Genomic DNA, 15,400 nt, shown 5'->3' on the forward strand with positions numbered 1-15,400 from the left:
ATTCTTTATTATAATTTATTGTGTCCACTCTAAACATATCTAATCATTTTCTAATGTAATAGGTTTGAAAATAATTGCAATATCTCATCACTTAACATTGAATATAATGAGGAGATATATATATATATATGTAATGAGGGATATACATAAAACTTTTACCATACTAAGTTCCAAAAATAAAAGGAAACAAAATAAGGAAAATATACCCTTGGGGGTACTATCAGAGGAAATAATTGTGTTCATTTTTTCCTCCTCCAGTAATTACTCTTTGGGGAGCCACAGAATATTTCAGAAAGATAAATCTGTAATTCAACTTAATCTGCAGAAAAACAGGGAAGCTCCAGGAAAGTTATCTCGAAAGGTAAGACTTTCTTAGCACTCATTTCAATTAGCCAACTGACCATTTTAAGGACAATATTCCCATCTTCATAGATTGTTGCCAATTTGGAATTACATAGCTTAATGAATGCATGTTTATTTGAGTATATTTATTGAAACATTTATCCAAATGCCTGTTAACAATTTGGACTGAAGAAATTACATGAACACATTACTGCAACTTCAGTATAGTAACAAATCACTTGGCTCTTGGAAAAATCATTTATGAGAAACTTATTAAGGTTATCACATTCCTACTATCCATGAATCCACTGGGAAGTGAATGGAATAGAAAATGTGAAGGGGAAACCGTTGAAGGAAGAAAAATAACACAACTCTTGTTCTAGTTGAAGATGGTTTATGTTGGTATCAACACGGTCTAAGTCAGGACAGATTAATATTCATAATATACACACATAAAATAAAACTACCTAGAAAGAGATTACTATGCTTTAATGACACAATTTCATGCTGTTAGATATGAATTTTATTCCCCATGTGATGTCTTGAGTTACTTCAAACCCAAATTGCACAGTAGGCAGTGAACTTTGATATTTTAGCAGTTTTTATCTGTAGAATCTTCCAATTACCAGCTTTAAGCAAAAATCCCATCACCCTGTCATTTACATCAGATAGCAGATTTCCAGTGAGTGATTCTTTTTTTTCTAGTCTGAGGTGTTTCATCATAAAAAGTTGTCAGGTGGTGCATTATGTTGCAATATATTTATGTGGAATATAACATAATGAGGCCAAGAGAGAGTTGTTTAGAAATGTCTTTTGGAACTCGTACCCAGCTCAGCTAGTATTGACAGCTCCAGGCTATGCATCTGAAATCTGCACAAAGAAACATTATAAAGCACAACTAATACTCTCAATATTAATAAACCTAAGAGTCTTCAAATTGTCCTCAATGTTGATGAAAAGCTGAAAACATCATGCTTCATTTCCACACAGGAGAAGAAGAGAAAATGTATGATTTTAATTTCTACTCTTGTTTGAAGTAGCACGTTCCTAAAAGAAATAACTTATCTCACTAGTAGTGAGATAATGACTAACATTTCAGTTTGGTGTAAACTAAGGTTTATTCTTAAATCCATATAACTCCACTACTCTGATGTAATATGTATCAAGCATAAATTTTATGTCTAGAGCTTTAACATTACTATCACATTTAATCTTCACCACAATTTTATGTGGCAAATACTGTTAAAAATAAGGAAATTGAAGCACAGGGAGCTTCATGACTTTCCCCAGATCACATTCATAAAACTGGGAAGCAGAGGAGCTGGGATTTGAGTCCACTCAGTGAGTCTCTGCAGCCCATACCTTATGTTACCAATTTATATCACAAATATGCTTAGAATTTATGGGCTACACACAAAAGTTTCAGATGTGAGTTTCAGAGCAGTTGGCCAAAATTCTAGCTTTATATATTTTTCTCGTTATTTTGTTTTGTTTTCCACAGCTATATCCACATACCCCAAAGTCTGGGACATAATAGTATTCAATGATAATTAACCATATTAAGTATATATTAGGTACCAAGCACTGCTATTAGTGCTTTACATGTTATTAATTCACAATAGCCCAGGAGCAAAAAAAAATTAGGGTGTTAGACTATATAATATTTTAGTCTTTTGTTATTAAAAACTCTAAAACTTTATTAACATTAATGGAAACACAAACATTTCAAAAATTTGCTCATGGTGTTGAAAATATTGCGAGGTGGACGTTGGTGTTATATCAAAATAATATATATATTGCAGTCTGATATACCTCAATTTTTGTTGCAAACTTTTAATGCCCATAAAGTAAGTTAAATTATAATTTCAATCGCAAACCCTATATTTGACAAGAAAATAAAAAATAAAAAGATAATTGCCTTGTTTTTAAAGTAAGTTTCATAAAATATTTCTGGAATAGACATGACGTTTTGATCAATGTAAGATAACTGACGCAGTTTTATCAACTTGTGACCATTCTTCATGATCGGAACTGCTATATTTAAAATAATGGACCCTTGATTTGTTTTTCTTTTATGTATGGTATGACAATGAGATAGAGATGGTTTTCTTCTCTTGATCCTATTGTTTAAAGTGGTATCAAAATTCTCTGTGATTTTCATAATTTTAGCTGTAAGCTAAACACTTATGAATAATTATATTTTCTGTCTAGTAAAACAACATAAAACTGGCTTGATAATATTCTTTTTATATAATACTAGGAATATAACAATTATTATCATTCTATTAAATTTGTTGACAAAATTGCCTTTCAGTAGATACTTCAGAGTTTTCTAACTGTAAAAGGCATCACAAAGCTCAATTCATGTCAGACGGTTTTCCTACTGTAAACTTACTTGCATTATACTGATATATGGTAATTTAATTCTTATCTCATGAAATTATTCATAAAACAGGTTGACAGTCTTTAGAAATCATTCTAGATTTCAAATTTTTTTAAATTTTGAGTGTTTAAACAACATTTTTATCTTTTTAAAAACTTTTTTTCTTTCTCTCTCTCAAATTTAATCAAAATACTGCCAACATTGTAGATAGTAATCATAAGATCAAGATTTCTTCCTAGTTCAAAAAAACTTCAGAGAACATTCACAGCAATAGATTTTTGTAAGAAAAAAGAAGAAAGACACCTTAACTTTTCCTTAAGACCTAAGTATAGCCTTCAGCTTTGGAGAAAAGTAAAGTGCACAATACATTCCACGGACAACTGCTCAAACTTTCCTCTAGCCTTTTGAGAGCCTTTAAATAAAAAATTTTTCTTGTAAGTGACAATACGACAAAGGCCAATTTTCCCCCCAAAGTTTGGAAGCATATTTAGAAGCCAAGTAAAGTGGTTTTAAAGTGAATATGATTATGCTGTACAGAAGGATGCAAGTAAGCCATCTTATGTATATGCTCGCTTTGGTTTTAACTTCTGAAAGATGGCAAGTGCCAAACATTACAGTTAAAGTCTTACTATCTCTTTTTTAGCTCTGGTTTCACTTTGTATTTTCCCTTCCCTTTTACTGTCCTTTCCATGCCTAAAGTTTAGCTTTCTCTGTTGAAGAAAGAAATTGTCTTAGCACTACCACATCACACTTTCAGATTTAGTTATCCCAGTGACTCTGGATGTAAATTCCTAGAGAGTAAGTCTCATGTTTTCAAGTTCCTTAGCATTCTATAGTGTTTCTTTTTAATATCATGTGCTCAAGGTATCGAATTATGTGACGACTTTATTCTCTCCATGTAACTTAGCTTCCTTCTTCTTCTTCACACAACAACCCAATATAACAATTAATTTACCTTTGACCTTAAGCCATATAAAGGTTTTCCTTCTAATGTTTTCTGTCAAACTCTAATAGGCAGTGGGATTTTTTTGTTTTGGGGGTGTTTTTGTTTTGTTTTGGTTTGGTTTTTTTTGCTGAGGAAGATTCAGTCTGAGCTAACACCCATGCCAATCTTCCTCTATCTTTTAGTATGTAAGCTGCCAACACATCATGGCCACTAATGGAGTGGTGTAGGACGGCACCCAGGAACAAACCTGGACTGCTGAAGCGGAGGGAGCTAAACTTAACCACCAGGCCACCAGGGCTGGCCCTCTAATAGGCAGTTTTAAAAATAGATTGTGTGTCTACTGACATACAAGCTTACAAACACCCTAGATATTAACGGGCTCAGTTCTCAAACTGAATGCCACTGCGTGGTGGAATAGTGCAATTATGATGTATATTGCATTCTCTACAGACTTGCATACGGTTTTCATGAATGCCTGTTGCAGAGAGCTAATCAAGGAATAAAGATGTGAATGTGTGTGTGTGTTTATGAATATGGTCCATAGGACTGATATTTTAAGATGAGTAGTTCCTGCTCAACTTGGGAGAAAACAATGCCGCCTGGTAACTCCTGGGATTTATATCTATCAGTAGTTGTCATTCATTAGCACAATTTAATGTTCATGAAATGGAAAGTTCTTTTACACTGACATCTTGGTGGCAAGACGTGGTAAAGCTGAAAAGTGGAGGAATTCATTCTGTGTCTGCAGGCTGATGTAACAAACTGTCAAGTCCTCTACTGACATGGCACCTGTGGCCTAAATGTAAAGAAAATGAGCATGTATGCGGGAGAACTGGTGTTTGAAAACTGCCTTCCTGCTAGGAGAAATTACTGTTTGACCTTGGTGATGTGAGGATGTTTTTCAACTGTCCTTGACATTTACCGTCAAGTTCATCTTTCTGTTTTACTTTTGAAAAGAATGCTTATATGGTTAAGGAGATTCTTGTAAGATCTTTAAAACAAAGTATTAAAATGATGAATGAGGGTTATCAAAAGAGGTGAATAAAATGACAGCAGGAAGTTACAGGCCTATTTTTATCTGGTACTCATTCCTGTTCACTCTATAAATATTAATATATTCTGCTGTCTACAGCATGAAGATGAACACAGTCAGTTTTATCTGAACCAACTTCTAGAATTTATGCATATTTGGAAAATATCCAGGTAAGACATTTTATTTCTGTTCTAAGAGTACTTTCTGATTGAGTTCTCAAGTCCCAAATCGCAATATTTTTCAGTTGATTGTAAAAACTGTCCTTTCGCTAGTACTATGGAAGCTATTTTACTTTTACTAGATACCTTCCTTTGGCAAATTCTGTTAATAATTATCTCTTCTTCACAGCTATTCAGATATTTTTGAAGAGTTGCTAACTAACACCTTCCAGAATAATCTAACATTCATTTAAAAATATCTCTGCTGCTGGTTATCACATTTTCAAGGATTTTTTTTCTCATTCACTTTGTGAATTTGAGCGTGCATGTGTCACTAAGCTCTTTGTATAACTGAATTTCCATACTTTGAAAGTCACCATCTCCCACTTTAAATTCCTTTCTGGAACTCCCTGATAATAATTGTTATATCATAAAAAGAGGAGTGTGAATTCAAATTAGAAAACTCAAGTGACAGCAAATGAACATATCCTAATTGATTCTGATATCTAAATGGATGCATGCATTATTTGAAAGAATAGACCTATCAAGAAGTTAACCTGGGAGAAGATATCAATGCTAAAGTATGGGTTTATCTGAAATTAAAGTTGTTTTGAGCTGAATGAGCAAAAAAATGGGGTGTGGGAAGTATATATCATAAATCCCTAAAGCAAAGCCTGATATACAAATATGAGTTAAAATTGTTTTTACTGACTACTAATAATAGCTATCACTTCATTGAGTTCTTCTACATTTTGCATACATTATCTCATCTACTTCTCCCTATAATCCTGTGATAATACATATTGTCTTACTCCAGAATCAAGGAGTAGCTGGAATCAGCAGCTCTGGAAGGTTTAATGACTTGCCTATGCCACTCAGTTCATTAGTGGCAGGACTGAAATCAGATCTGTCTGAAATTTGCAAAGGCCATATCCTTTATTAAATTATTGTTTCTTTGCACGTGTGCCTCCTTTTTTTTCCTCAAAAATACTCACACCATAAAATCATAGAATAGGTAGGACTAGAGAGGACTTTCAAAATAACCTAACCCAAAGTTTCATTTTATAGCTAATTACATGGATCAAGTATAGGTTCACCTCAAAATGACATATAAACAAAGACTGTAGTTTCCTTGTTCCAAAATAAATTCATCCAAAAAATTGTAGAGACATAAAGTCTGACAAATTCTTTAAAAAGTGGAAAATCCCTAGAAGACAAAGAACTGTCTCTCACCCCGCCATTGCCTGCCCCCTCACAGAAGTCTGGTGTCCTTCCACTGTGCAGGACGGGTGTCCACAGGGTTAAATCAGGGCAAAGGAGCAGCGGGGCCCTGGCAGGGACAGAGAAACCTCGGAACCTAAGGCCCCCCGCCTTGCCTCCAATCCCAGGGCAGTGGGCTGCAATCTAGGGAAACTCCAGCTCCCAGTGCTGCTTCTCCTCTGGTGAGGAAACTGAAGAGAAGCTTAAAAAGACGTCAAGCATCGCACAAATAGTTAACACGACAGCCATGGCTGAAAACAAGCATCTAACTCTTAATCAGTGCTTATTCCACTTCAGTTGTATTCTACCCCCACCCTTATCTTTCTCAAATGTTGTCTAGCACAGGTACGTTTTCAGCTTCATAAAGACCATTGTAGATTTTGTTTTGTTTCCTCTTTTCCCCCAGGTTTATTGAGACATAATTGATATATAACATTGTGTAAGTTTAAGGCGTACAATGTGATGATTTGATATATATACATATTGCAAAATGTTAACCACAAAAAGGTTAGTTAACACATCCTTCAGTCACATAATTACCATTTTGTTGTTGCTATGGTGAGAACATTAAAGCTCTCCTCTCATAGAACTTTCAAGTATACAATCCAGTCATGTTAACTACAGTCAACATGCTGTACCTTAGATCCCTGGAGCTTATTTCTCTTATCACTGAAAGTTTGTATCCTTTGACCAACATCACCCCATTTCCCCCTACTCCTCAGCCCCTGGCAACCACCAATCTGTTGTCTGCTTCTATGAGTTCTATGTTTTTAGATTCCACTTACAAGTGAGATGATATGGTATTTGTCTTTCTCTGTCTGACTTATTTCACTTATTTAGCATAATGCCCTCAAGGTCCATCAGTGTTGTTGCAAATAAGAGGATTTCCTTCTTTTTTATAGCTGAATAGCATTCCTTTGTATATATATACCACATTTTCTTTATCCATTCGTCCACTGGTGAATACTTAGGTTGTTTCCACATCTTGGCTATTGTGAAGAATGCTGCAATGAACTGGCAGTGCAGATCTCTCTTTGAGATAATGATTTCATTTCCTTTGAATACATGCTAGAAGTGGGATTGCTGAATCATATGGTAGTTCTAGTGTTAATTTTTTGAGGAACCTCTATACTATTTTCCATAGAGGCTGCACCAATTTACATCCCCACCAACGCTGCACCAGAGTTCCCTTTCTCCTTATCTTAGGCAGCATCTGTTGTCTCCTGTCTTTTTGATAACAGTCATTCTAACAGGTGTGAGGTGATATCTCATTGCAGTTTTGATTTGCATCTCTCTGATGATTAGTGATGTTGTTCATGTACTTCTTTCATGTACTTGTTGGCCGTTTGTATGTATTCTTAGGAGAAATATCTGTTCAAGTCCTCAGCCCATTTTTTAACCAGATTGTTTTTGCGTTATTGAGTTGTATGAGTTCCTTATATATTTTAGATATTAGCCCCTCATCAGATATATGATTTGCAAATATTTTCTCCCATTAATAGGTTGCCTTTTCATTTTGTTCAATGTTTCCTTTGATGTGCCATTTGATGTAGTCCCAGTTGTTGATTTTGTCTTCTGTTGCTTGTGCTATGGGTGTCATATCCCAAAAATCACCACAAAAAACAATGACAAAAGGCTTTTTTCCTATGTTTTCCTCTAAGATTTTTACAGTTTCAGGTCTTGTGTGTAAGTCCTTAATCCATTTTGAGTTAATTTTTGTGACTGGTTTAAGGTGGGGGCCCAATTTCATTCTTCTGCATGAGAAAATATAATTAAGCCAACACTATTTATTGAAGAGACTACCTTTCCCCAATGAGTATTCTTGGCTCCTTTGTCAAATATTATTTGACTATATATGTGTAGATTTATTTCTGGGCTCTCAATTTTGTGCCATTGGTCTGTGTCTGTTTTTATACCAGTATCATAATGTTTTGATTACTGAAGCTTGATAATATAGTTTGAAATCAGGAAATGTGATCCCTCCAGTTTTGTTCTTTCTCAAGATTACTTTGCTATTCTGGGTCTTTTGTGGTGCCATTTTAATTTTAGGATTGGCTTTTTTACTTCTGTGAAAAATGACGTTAGAATTTTTCTTTAATTTTCATATCATTCATTGTTAATGTATAGAAATGCAATTGATTTTTGTATATTGATCTTGTATCCTGAAATTTTGCTGAATTTGTTTATTAGTTTTAATAGTATTTTGGTAGAGTCTTTAGGATTTCCTATATACAAGATCATACCAATTTTACTTCTTCCTTTCCAATCTGGGTACCTTTCATTTCATTTCTTGGCTAATTATCATTGCTAGGACTTCTAGTACTGTGTTGAATAGGAGTGGTGGGTGTCGGCACCATTGTCTTGTTCCTGATCTTAGAGTAAGAGCTTTCAACCTCTTACCATTGAGTATGATGCACGTAAGGGTTGTATATGGCCTTTATTATATTGAGGTATGTTCCTTCTGTATCCAATTTGTTGAGAGGTTTTACAGTGAAAGAAAGTTTAATTTTTTTCAGATGCTTTTTCTGCACTTATTGAGATCATATGATTTTTGTCTTTCATTGCATTAATGTAGTGTATCATATTTATTGATTCACGTATGTTGAACTATCCTTATATTCCAGGGATAAAGTCCTCTTAGTCATGGTGTATGATCCTTTTATTGTGCTGTTGAATTTGGTTTTCAAGTATTTTGTTGAGAATTTTTGCAGCTATAATCATCACAGATACTGGCCTGTAGTGTTCTTTTCTTGTAGTATCATCTGGCTTTGGTATCAGGGTAATTCTGGCCTCATATAATGAGTTTAGGAATGTTCTCTCTTCTTCAAATTTTTGGAAGTGTGTGAGAAAAATTGGCATTAATTCTTTAAATGTTTGGTAGAATTCACCCATGAAGCCATCTGTTCCTGGACTTTTTTTTTGTTGGGAGGTTTTTGATTACTGATCCAATTCCCTTATTTGTTATGGTCTATTCAGATTTTCTATTTCTTCCCGATTAAATCTTGTTAGGTTGTATGTTTCTAGGAATTTATCCATTTCTTCTAGCTCGTCCAGTTTTTTGGCTTATAGTAGTCTCTTTCAATTCTTCTTTGTCTCTTGTAACAGCTTTTGACCTAAAGAATATTTTGTGAAATGTAAGTCTTGCTACCTCTGCTCTCTTTTGGTTTCCATATTCATGGATTATCTTTTTCCATCCCTTCACTTTGAACCTATGTGTGTTCTTGAAGCTGAAGTGAGTCTCTTGTAGGCAGTATATAGTTGGGTCTTGGTTTTTCATCCATTCAGCCACTCTTTGCCTTTTGACTGGAAAATTTAATCTGTTTACATTTAATGTAATTATTGATAGCTAAGGGCTTACTTTTGCTATCCTGTTAATTGTTTTATGGCTGTTTTATAGTTACTTTATTGCTTTTTTTCCTCTCTCACTGTCTTCCTTTGTGAATTAATGATTTTCCATAGTGGTATACTTCGATTCCCTTCTCTTTATCTTTTGAGTATCTACTAAAGGTTTTTGTTTTTTGGTTACTCTGGGGCTTACTTAAAACATCTCATAGATATAACAGTATATTTTATGCTGATAATCTTATTTGCATAGAAAAACTCTACTCTTTTACTCTTTCCCCCCCACATATTCAGTTTTGATGTCAGAATTTACATATCCTTTTTTTGTGAGGAATATTGGCCCTGCCCTAAGATCTGTTGTCAATCTGCCTCCTCTTTTTTGCTTGAGGAAGACTGTCACTGAGCTAACATCTGTGCCAATCTTCCTGTACTTTATGTGGAATGCAACCACAGCATGCCTTGATGAATTGTGCTAGGTGCATGCCTGGGATCCGAACCTGCAAACTTCAGGCCACCAAAGCAGAGCCCACAAACTTAACCCCTATGCCACCAGGCCAGACCCTACTCCTCTTTACGTTGTGTGACCATTAGCAAATTATTGCAGCTACAGTTATTTTTAATACTTTTTTCCTTTAATCTTTATACTAAAGTTAAGTGGTTAACACACCACCATATTACAGTATTAGAGTATTCTGAATATGACTATTTACTTACCTTTACCAGTGTGTTGCATATTTTCATGTTTTCTTCTTACTAATTAGCATCTTTTCATTTCAGCTTGAACAACTCCTTTCAGCATGTCTTTTAAGGCAGGTCTAGTGGTGAAGAATTCTCTCAGTTTTTGTTTATTTGAGAAAGTTTTTATCTCTCCTTCATTTCTGAAGTATTTGCTGAGTAAAGTACTCTTGGTAGGCAGGTTTTTTTCTTTCAGCACCTTAAATATATTATCCTTCTCTTTCCTAGTCTGTAGGGTTTCTGCTAAGAAGTCTGCTGATAGACTTATGGTGGTTCACTTTTATGAGAATATTTTTTCTCTCTTGCTGCTTTTAAAATTCTCTCTTTGTCTTTGATTTTAGACAGTTTTATTATAATATGTCTTGGAGAACATAATTTTGAATTGAAATTATGCAGTGATTTATTACTTCATGAACTTGGATGTCCAAATTACTCTCCACATTTGGGAGGTTCTGAGCCATTATTTCTTTAAATAAGCTTTCTGCTCCTTTCTTACTCTCTTCTCCTGGGACTCCAACAATGCATAAATTGTTTCTCTTAATGATGTCCCATAAGTCCCATAGGCTTTCTTCATTCCTTTTCATTCTTTTTTCTTTTTGCTCCTCTGATTGGGTAATTTTAAATAACCTGTTTTTGAGTTTAGTGATTCTTGCTTTAGTTTGGTTCAGTCTTCTGTTGAAGCTCTCTATGAAATTTTTTAGTTCAGCCGTTGCGTTCTTTAGCTCCAAAATTTGTTTTGTTCTTTTTTGTTTTCTCTTTGTTGAGCTTCTCATTTTGTTCTTGAATTGTTTTCCTGATTTCATTAAATTGTTTTTCTGTGTTCTCTTGTAGTTCTTTGAGCATCTTTAGAAAAATTATTTTGAATTTTTTGTCAAGCAATTCGTGTATTTTCATTACTTTGGGGTCAGTTGCTAGAAGTTTACCATGTTCCATTGGTGGTGTCATATTTCCCTGATTCCTCATGATCCCTGTAGCCTTGTGTGTCTGTGCATAGGCAGAAATAGCTACCTCTTCCAGATTCTATAGGCTAACCTCAGTGTGGAAAGAAGCTGTAGGTATGGGCTAGCTGGAGCATGCAACAACCCTAGGTCTGGCAGTGCAGGTCACCAAGTGGAGGGTCTTATGATACCTCCAGGTCTGGGGGCATGATGTCTCTGCTCAGGCTGCTGGAGTCCACAGCATAAATAACTGTGATGGGTCCTTAGCAAGTGCTGCAGTTTTCATCCTTCAATGTCTCTAGATCCAGCAGCTAGGGACCAGGGCAGGCAGTAGTTGTTGGCAGAGATAGTGGTATGCACACGTAGCTGTGGAGGCCAGCTGCAGATGCCTGTGTAGTGGCAGGGGCTGGCTGCAGACACACACATAGTGGGGGTAGAGGGCCATCAGCAAGGACTAGGACTAACTACAGGTACCCTGGCAGCTGTGGGGGTCCTGGTTGTCAGCATGTACACCTGTGGTTGCAGGATCTTGCCTTGGTCATGCGCACAGCAGTGGAGGCTGTTATGGGAGTCAGGCCAGAGAGGAGCAGGTGCACAGCTCGAGGAGCTATTTACAAGCAAGCCCAACAGGGCAGACCAGTGACAGGAAACAGGGCTGGAGCTGAGCCCATAAGCAGCTGTGGGAGATCTGGCTGTTGGCGTGCACTCCTGTGGTTGTAGTTTCTCCCCATGGGCATGTGCGCGGCAATGGAGGCAAGTGATAGGAATCAGGCCCAGGGCGTGAAGGTGCAAAGCCTGTGGGTTAGTTGCAGGTGAGCCCTGTGGTGCAGGCTAGTGACAGGAGATAGGGCTGAATCTGGGCCCACACACAGCTGTAGAGGCCTTAGCTGTCAGCGTGCACTTCCGTAGCTGCCAGATCTCCCCATAGATATGTACATGGCAGTGGAGGCTGCTGATGGATGTCAGGCTAATAGCATGCAGACACACTTTGGAGAGGCTAGCGGTGGAAGCCTGCCATGAGGGCTAGGCTTGCATCTTGCACTAGCGCAGTCACAGAGGCCTAGATTGGCTGCAGGTGTGGATCTCAGGCTCTGGCAGGGGTTGGGGGTGGGAGGAGGAAGTGAAGAGAGATTCAAGCAGCTGCCATTTGCAAACATGAATACCCGTGGAGAAAAAACCCGATGAGACCTGCAGGGAGTCTGCAACGGCTGTGTTGATTGTTGGTTTCTTCAGTAGTGAAAGCTGCTGGGGTCCTCTGCAGAGCAGGTCACTGGGAACCATGGTAACTCCCACTGTGTGGCTGATATTGGTAGCCCATGTCCCTCTTCCTTGTTCCTAGCTGTCTTTGTACACATCTCAGCCTTGCTGGACTCTGGGTGGGGTGAAACCAATGCAGGTCCTTTGCATGGTGTCCCAAAATGCTGGGGGAGCTGGTCACTCACCCCACTCTCCCTTTCCTAGTAAGGAGAACTCTTTCTACCTGTAAATTTCCCTCTTAGTACTGAGCAATGCCTGCCAAGGGGAGGGAATAACGTAGGCAAAATGAAGCCGTTCTCCCTTCCCTTTTTGTGCAGTTATTCTCAGGTTTTTTGTTTCAAGGTATTGCTGAAATTTCTTAGGTGGATACCTGAGCTCTCTCAGTGCTATTTTTGTTTGTGGATAGTTGTTGATCTTTGTCGGGGACAAAAGCTGAGATCTCCTACTTTGCCATCTTCATGACCCTCAGGACTTTGCTTTTTGAAATACAATGCTACTCTGCCAGCCCTCCCCAGACCACTTTATGGTATCATTAAAAGATCAAGCACTAGATGGCAGGAGCTTTGACTTCACTCTCCCTCTTCCCTAACTCAGCTATCTCTTAGAAGTTGGGCAAATCACATCCCTTCATCATTTCTAGGAATTTTTCTATAAATAGATACAATACCTAATAGCAAGGTACTGCAGCAGGTTCATTCTTGGGAGCCTTTTTAGTTTTAGAATCAGGTTTTACATAAAAACTCTCCCACTCTAAAATCTTTTGCTATGCTTTTCCTACACTCCCATTGACTTTTACGTATTCCATGCATTTTGTCTTTGAACTGTTACATGGAATCCAACTAAAGTGATGACCTAATAAAGGAGGAGAAAGCAGCTACTGTGAAATATGTTGGCATGTTTGTAACACTGTGTTTTTGTGTTGTATGATTCATTATTCAATTCAATTCAGGAGTTTTCAGGACAAACAGGAAGGGAAAGTGCATAATGTTTAGGAAAATAATTTTGAAACAGTGAAGCCAGAAGACTCTTGCTCAACTCATATCTATTCTGCCCAAGCACAGATAAAGCTGGATCAGTAAGAGAAACTTAGGAAAGAAAAACGTAGAGGTTTGGTGTCAAAGATGTAAACCCCATCTATAACAAATATATGTCGTTAATTCTGAAAGCAATTCTTTACAAGATTTTGCATATTTAACATTTCTTGGTGTTAGTATTTGTTATTATCTGCTTATGAATCCCTCTACAACTTACATTTTGAATTAAGAATAGTTTGATATGGGGCTGGCCTGGTGGCGCAGCAGTTAAGTTCACATGTTCTGCTTCAGCAGCCCGGTGTGCACTGGTTCAGATCCTGGGTGCAAACCTATGCGCCGCTTGTCAAGCCATGCTGTGGCAGGAGTCCTACATATAACGTAAAGGAAGATGGACACGGATGTCAGCTCAGGGTCAGTCTTCCTCAGCAAAAAGAGGAGGATTGGCGGCAGATGTTAGCTCAGGGATAATCTTCCTCAAAAAGAAAAAAAAAAAAAAGACAGAGAATAGTTTGATATAATGAACAGTTTGAGAGGTTTGGTTAATTTATCATGGATTTATTTGGAGTTCTAAAGTTTTCAAATATATTTGTTGTCATCAAGTTATATGAACTTTATAAGGCACCCATCTGAAATGGCTTTTAAACATATGTCAACAGTAATCCTTTTTAAACCATGCCTGCTATAGAGCCATGGACAAAGCAGAAGTTGTGAGAAATCTGCTAAAGATAACACATTTTCTTTTTCCCACCTAATTTTAAACAGAGTTTTTTTTTTTTCTTTCCAGACAGTGCCTCTCAACGGTAATCAAAAAGTATGACTCCCATTTGAAGTATCTATTGAAAACCCAGGTATTAACTTTTGTTACTTCATCTATCAATTTGCTAAGCAGTTATTAAGCATCTACTTTCTAAAACTTTGCAAGTTTCTGAAGATATAAAGGTGAATAATACAGAGGGTCTACATTTGAGGGGCTTTCATTCTATCACAGCAAAACAGACAAATAAATAGGTGTGTGCAGTAAAGTGTCATAGGTACCATGAAAGACCTGTGTGTACACAGGACACAGAAAAAAGAGTTACCAATTCTACTTATTTCATCTGAATGTTCAAAAATGAGTATGCCAGACAAAGAAGGGGCGTGGTGAAAGAAGGTGGGGAGTAGGGATAACTTTCAGTGAAGTAAAACGTGATCAGAAGCAGCTAGGAAACAGCATGATGTGATTAGGAACCCGTATCAAATTTGGACTGGCTACAATTCAGGTTCAAGGTGGAAGCCTGGAAAGAGACCAAATGAAAGGGGCAAACAGGGGCCACGTTATGTGGGATCTTAAGGACATTTTATGGACAATTTAATGATTTTCTAATTTACCAGATGATGACATGGAGCCATTATGCAGGGCAGTAGAATGACAGACGGATGATGAGAGGAGCATTTCATCAGCCCAAAGAGATGAGGAGGACATGGACAAAAGTTCTATTATTAGGGATTCTTAGGAGGGGACAGATTCATAACAGGTGAAAATGTGCAATTTACATGATTTGGTGAAAGACTGTGAGCAACAAAGGAGGAGGATGTCTAAAATATCTCCAGACTCCTAGCTGCTGACTGACTGCGTGGAGACATCAGTTAAATAAAACAGTGAAGATAGGAGAAGCTAGCTTGGCAGGGGAAAATGATGGATTCAGTCTAAGACTACTGAGATTTAGTCACCTATTGGGCACCCAAGTGTGGTAACCATTAAGCAGATCATTTCTCACAGCTTGTTCTTCCAGGCAAGGGATAGTCTTTCACAGGTAATACATCATATGATTACAGGAAATTGTATAAGTAGAGAATATTTGTAAAATGAATGAGGACTTCTTTTTCCATTACACAATTGACTCCTGATATATATAAAAGAACACAGATCTTAAGTGACTATTCCTAATATTAATGTTCAGTAAAGGGTTCTGACAATAATAAATTATATTTC

General features: G+C 37.0%; 1 protein-coding gene across 26 annotated transcripts in view; it reads left to right on the forward strand.

Moving 5' to 3' along the window:
• Window positions 1-15,400, forward strand: part of PIK3C2G (phosphatidylinositol-4-phosphate 3-kinase catalytic subunit type 2 gamma) — a 510,504-nt gene that overhangs the window by 232,083 nt on the left and 263,021 nt on the right. For all 26 annotated transcript variants that reach the window (XR_011540000.1, XM_070619245.1, XM_070619233.1 and 23 more), the window contains 3 exons: window positions 259-361; window positions 4,804-4,874; window positions 14,213-14,276. Coding sequence is in view for 25 of the 26 variants with exons in the window: in XM_070619245.1 (XP_070475346.1) it covers window positions 259-361; window positions 4,804-4,874; window positions 14,213-14,276 (238 nt within the window). In the remaining variant the exon portion in view is untranslated. The remainder of the gene's footprint in view (window positions 1-258; window positions 362-4,803; window positions 4,875-14,212; window positions 14,277-15,400) is intronic.

The sequence above is a fragment of the Equus przewalskii genome, chromosome 5 (genome assembly GCF_037783145.1).
Source record: "Equus przewalskii isolate Varuska chromosome 5, EquPr2, whole genome shotgun sequence".
NCBI classification, from domain to species: Eukaryota; Metazoa; Chordata; class Mammalia; order Perissodactyla; family Equidae; genus Equus; species Equus przewalskii.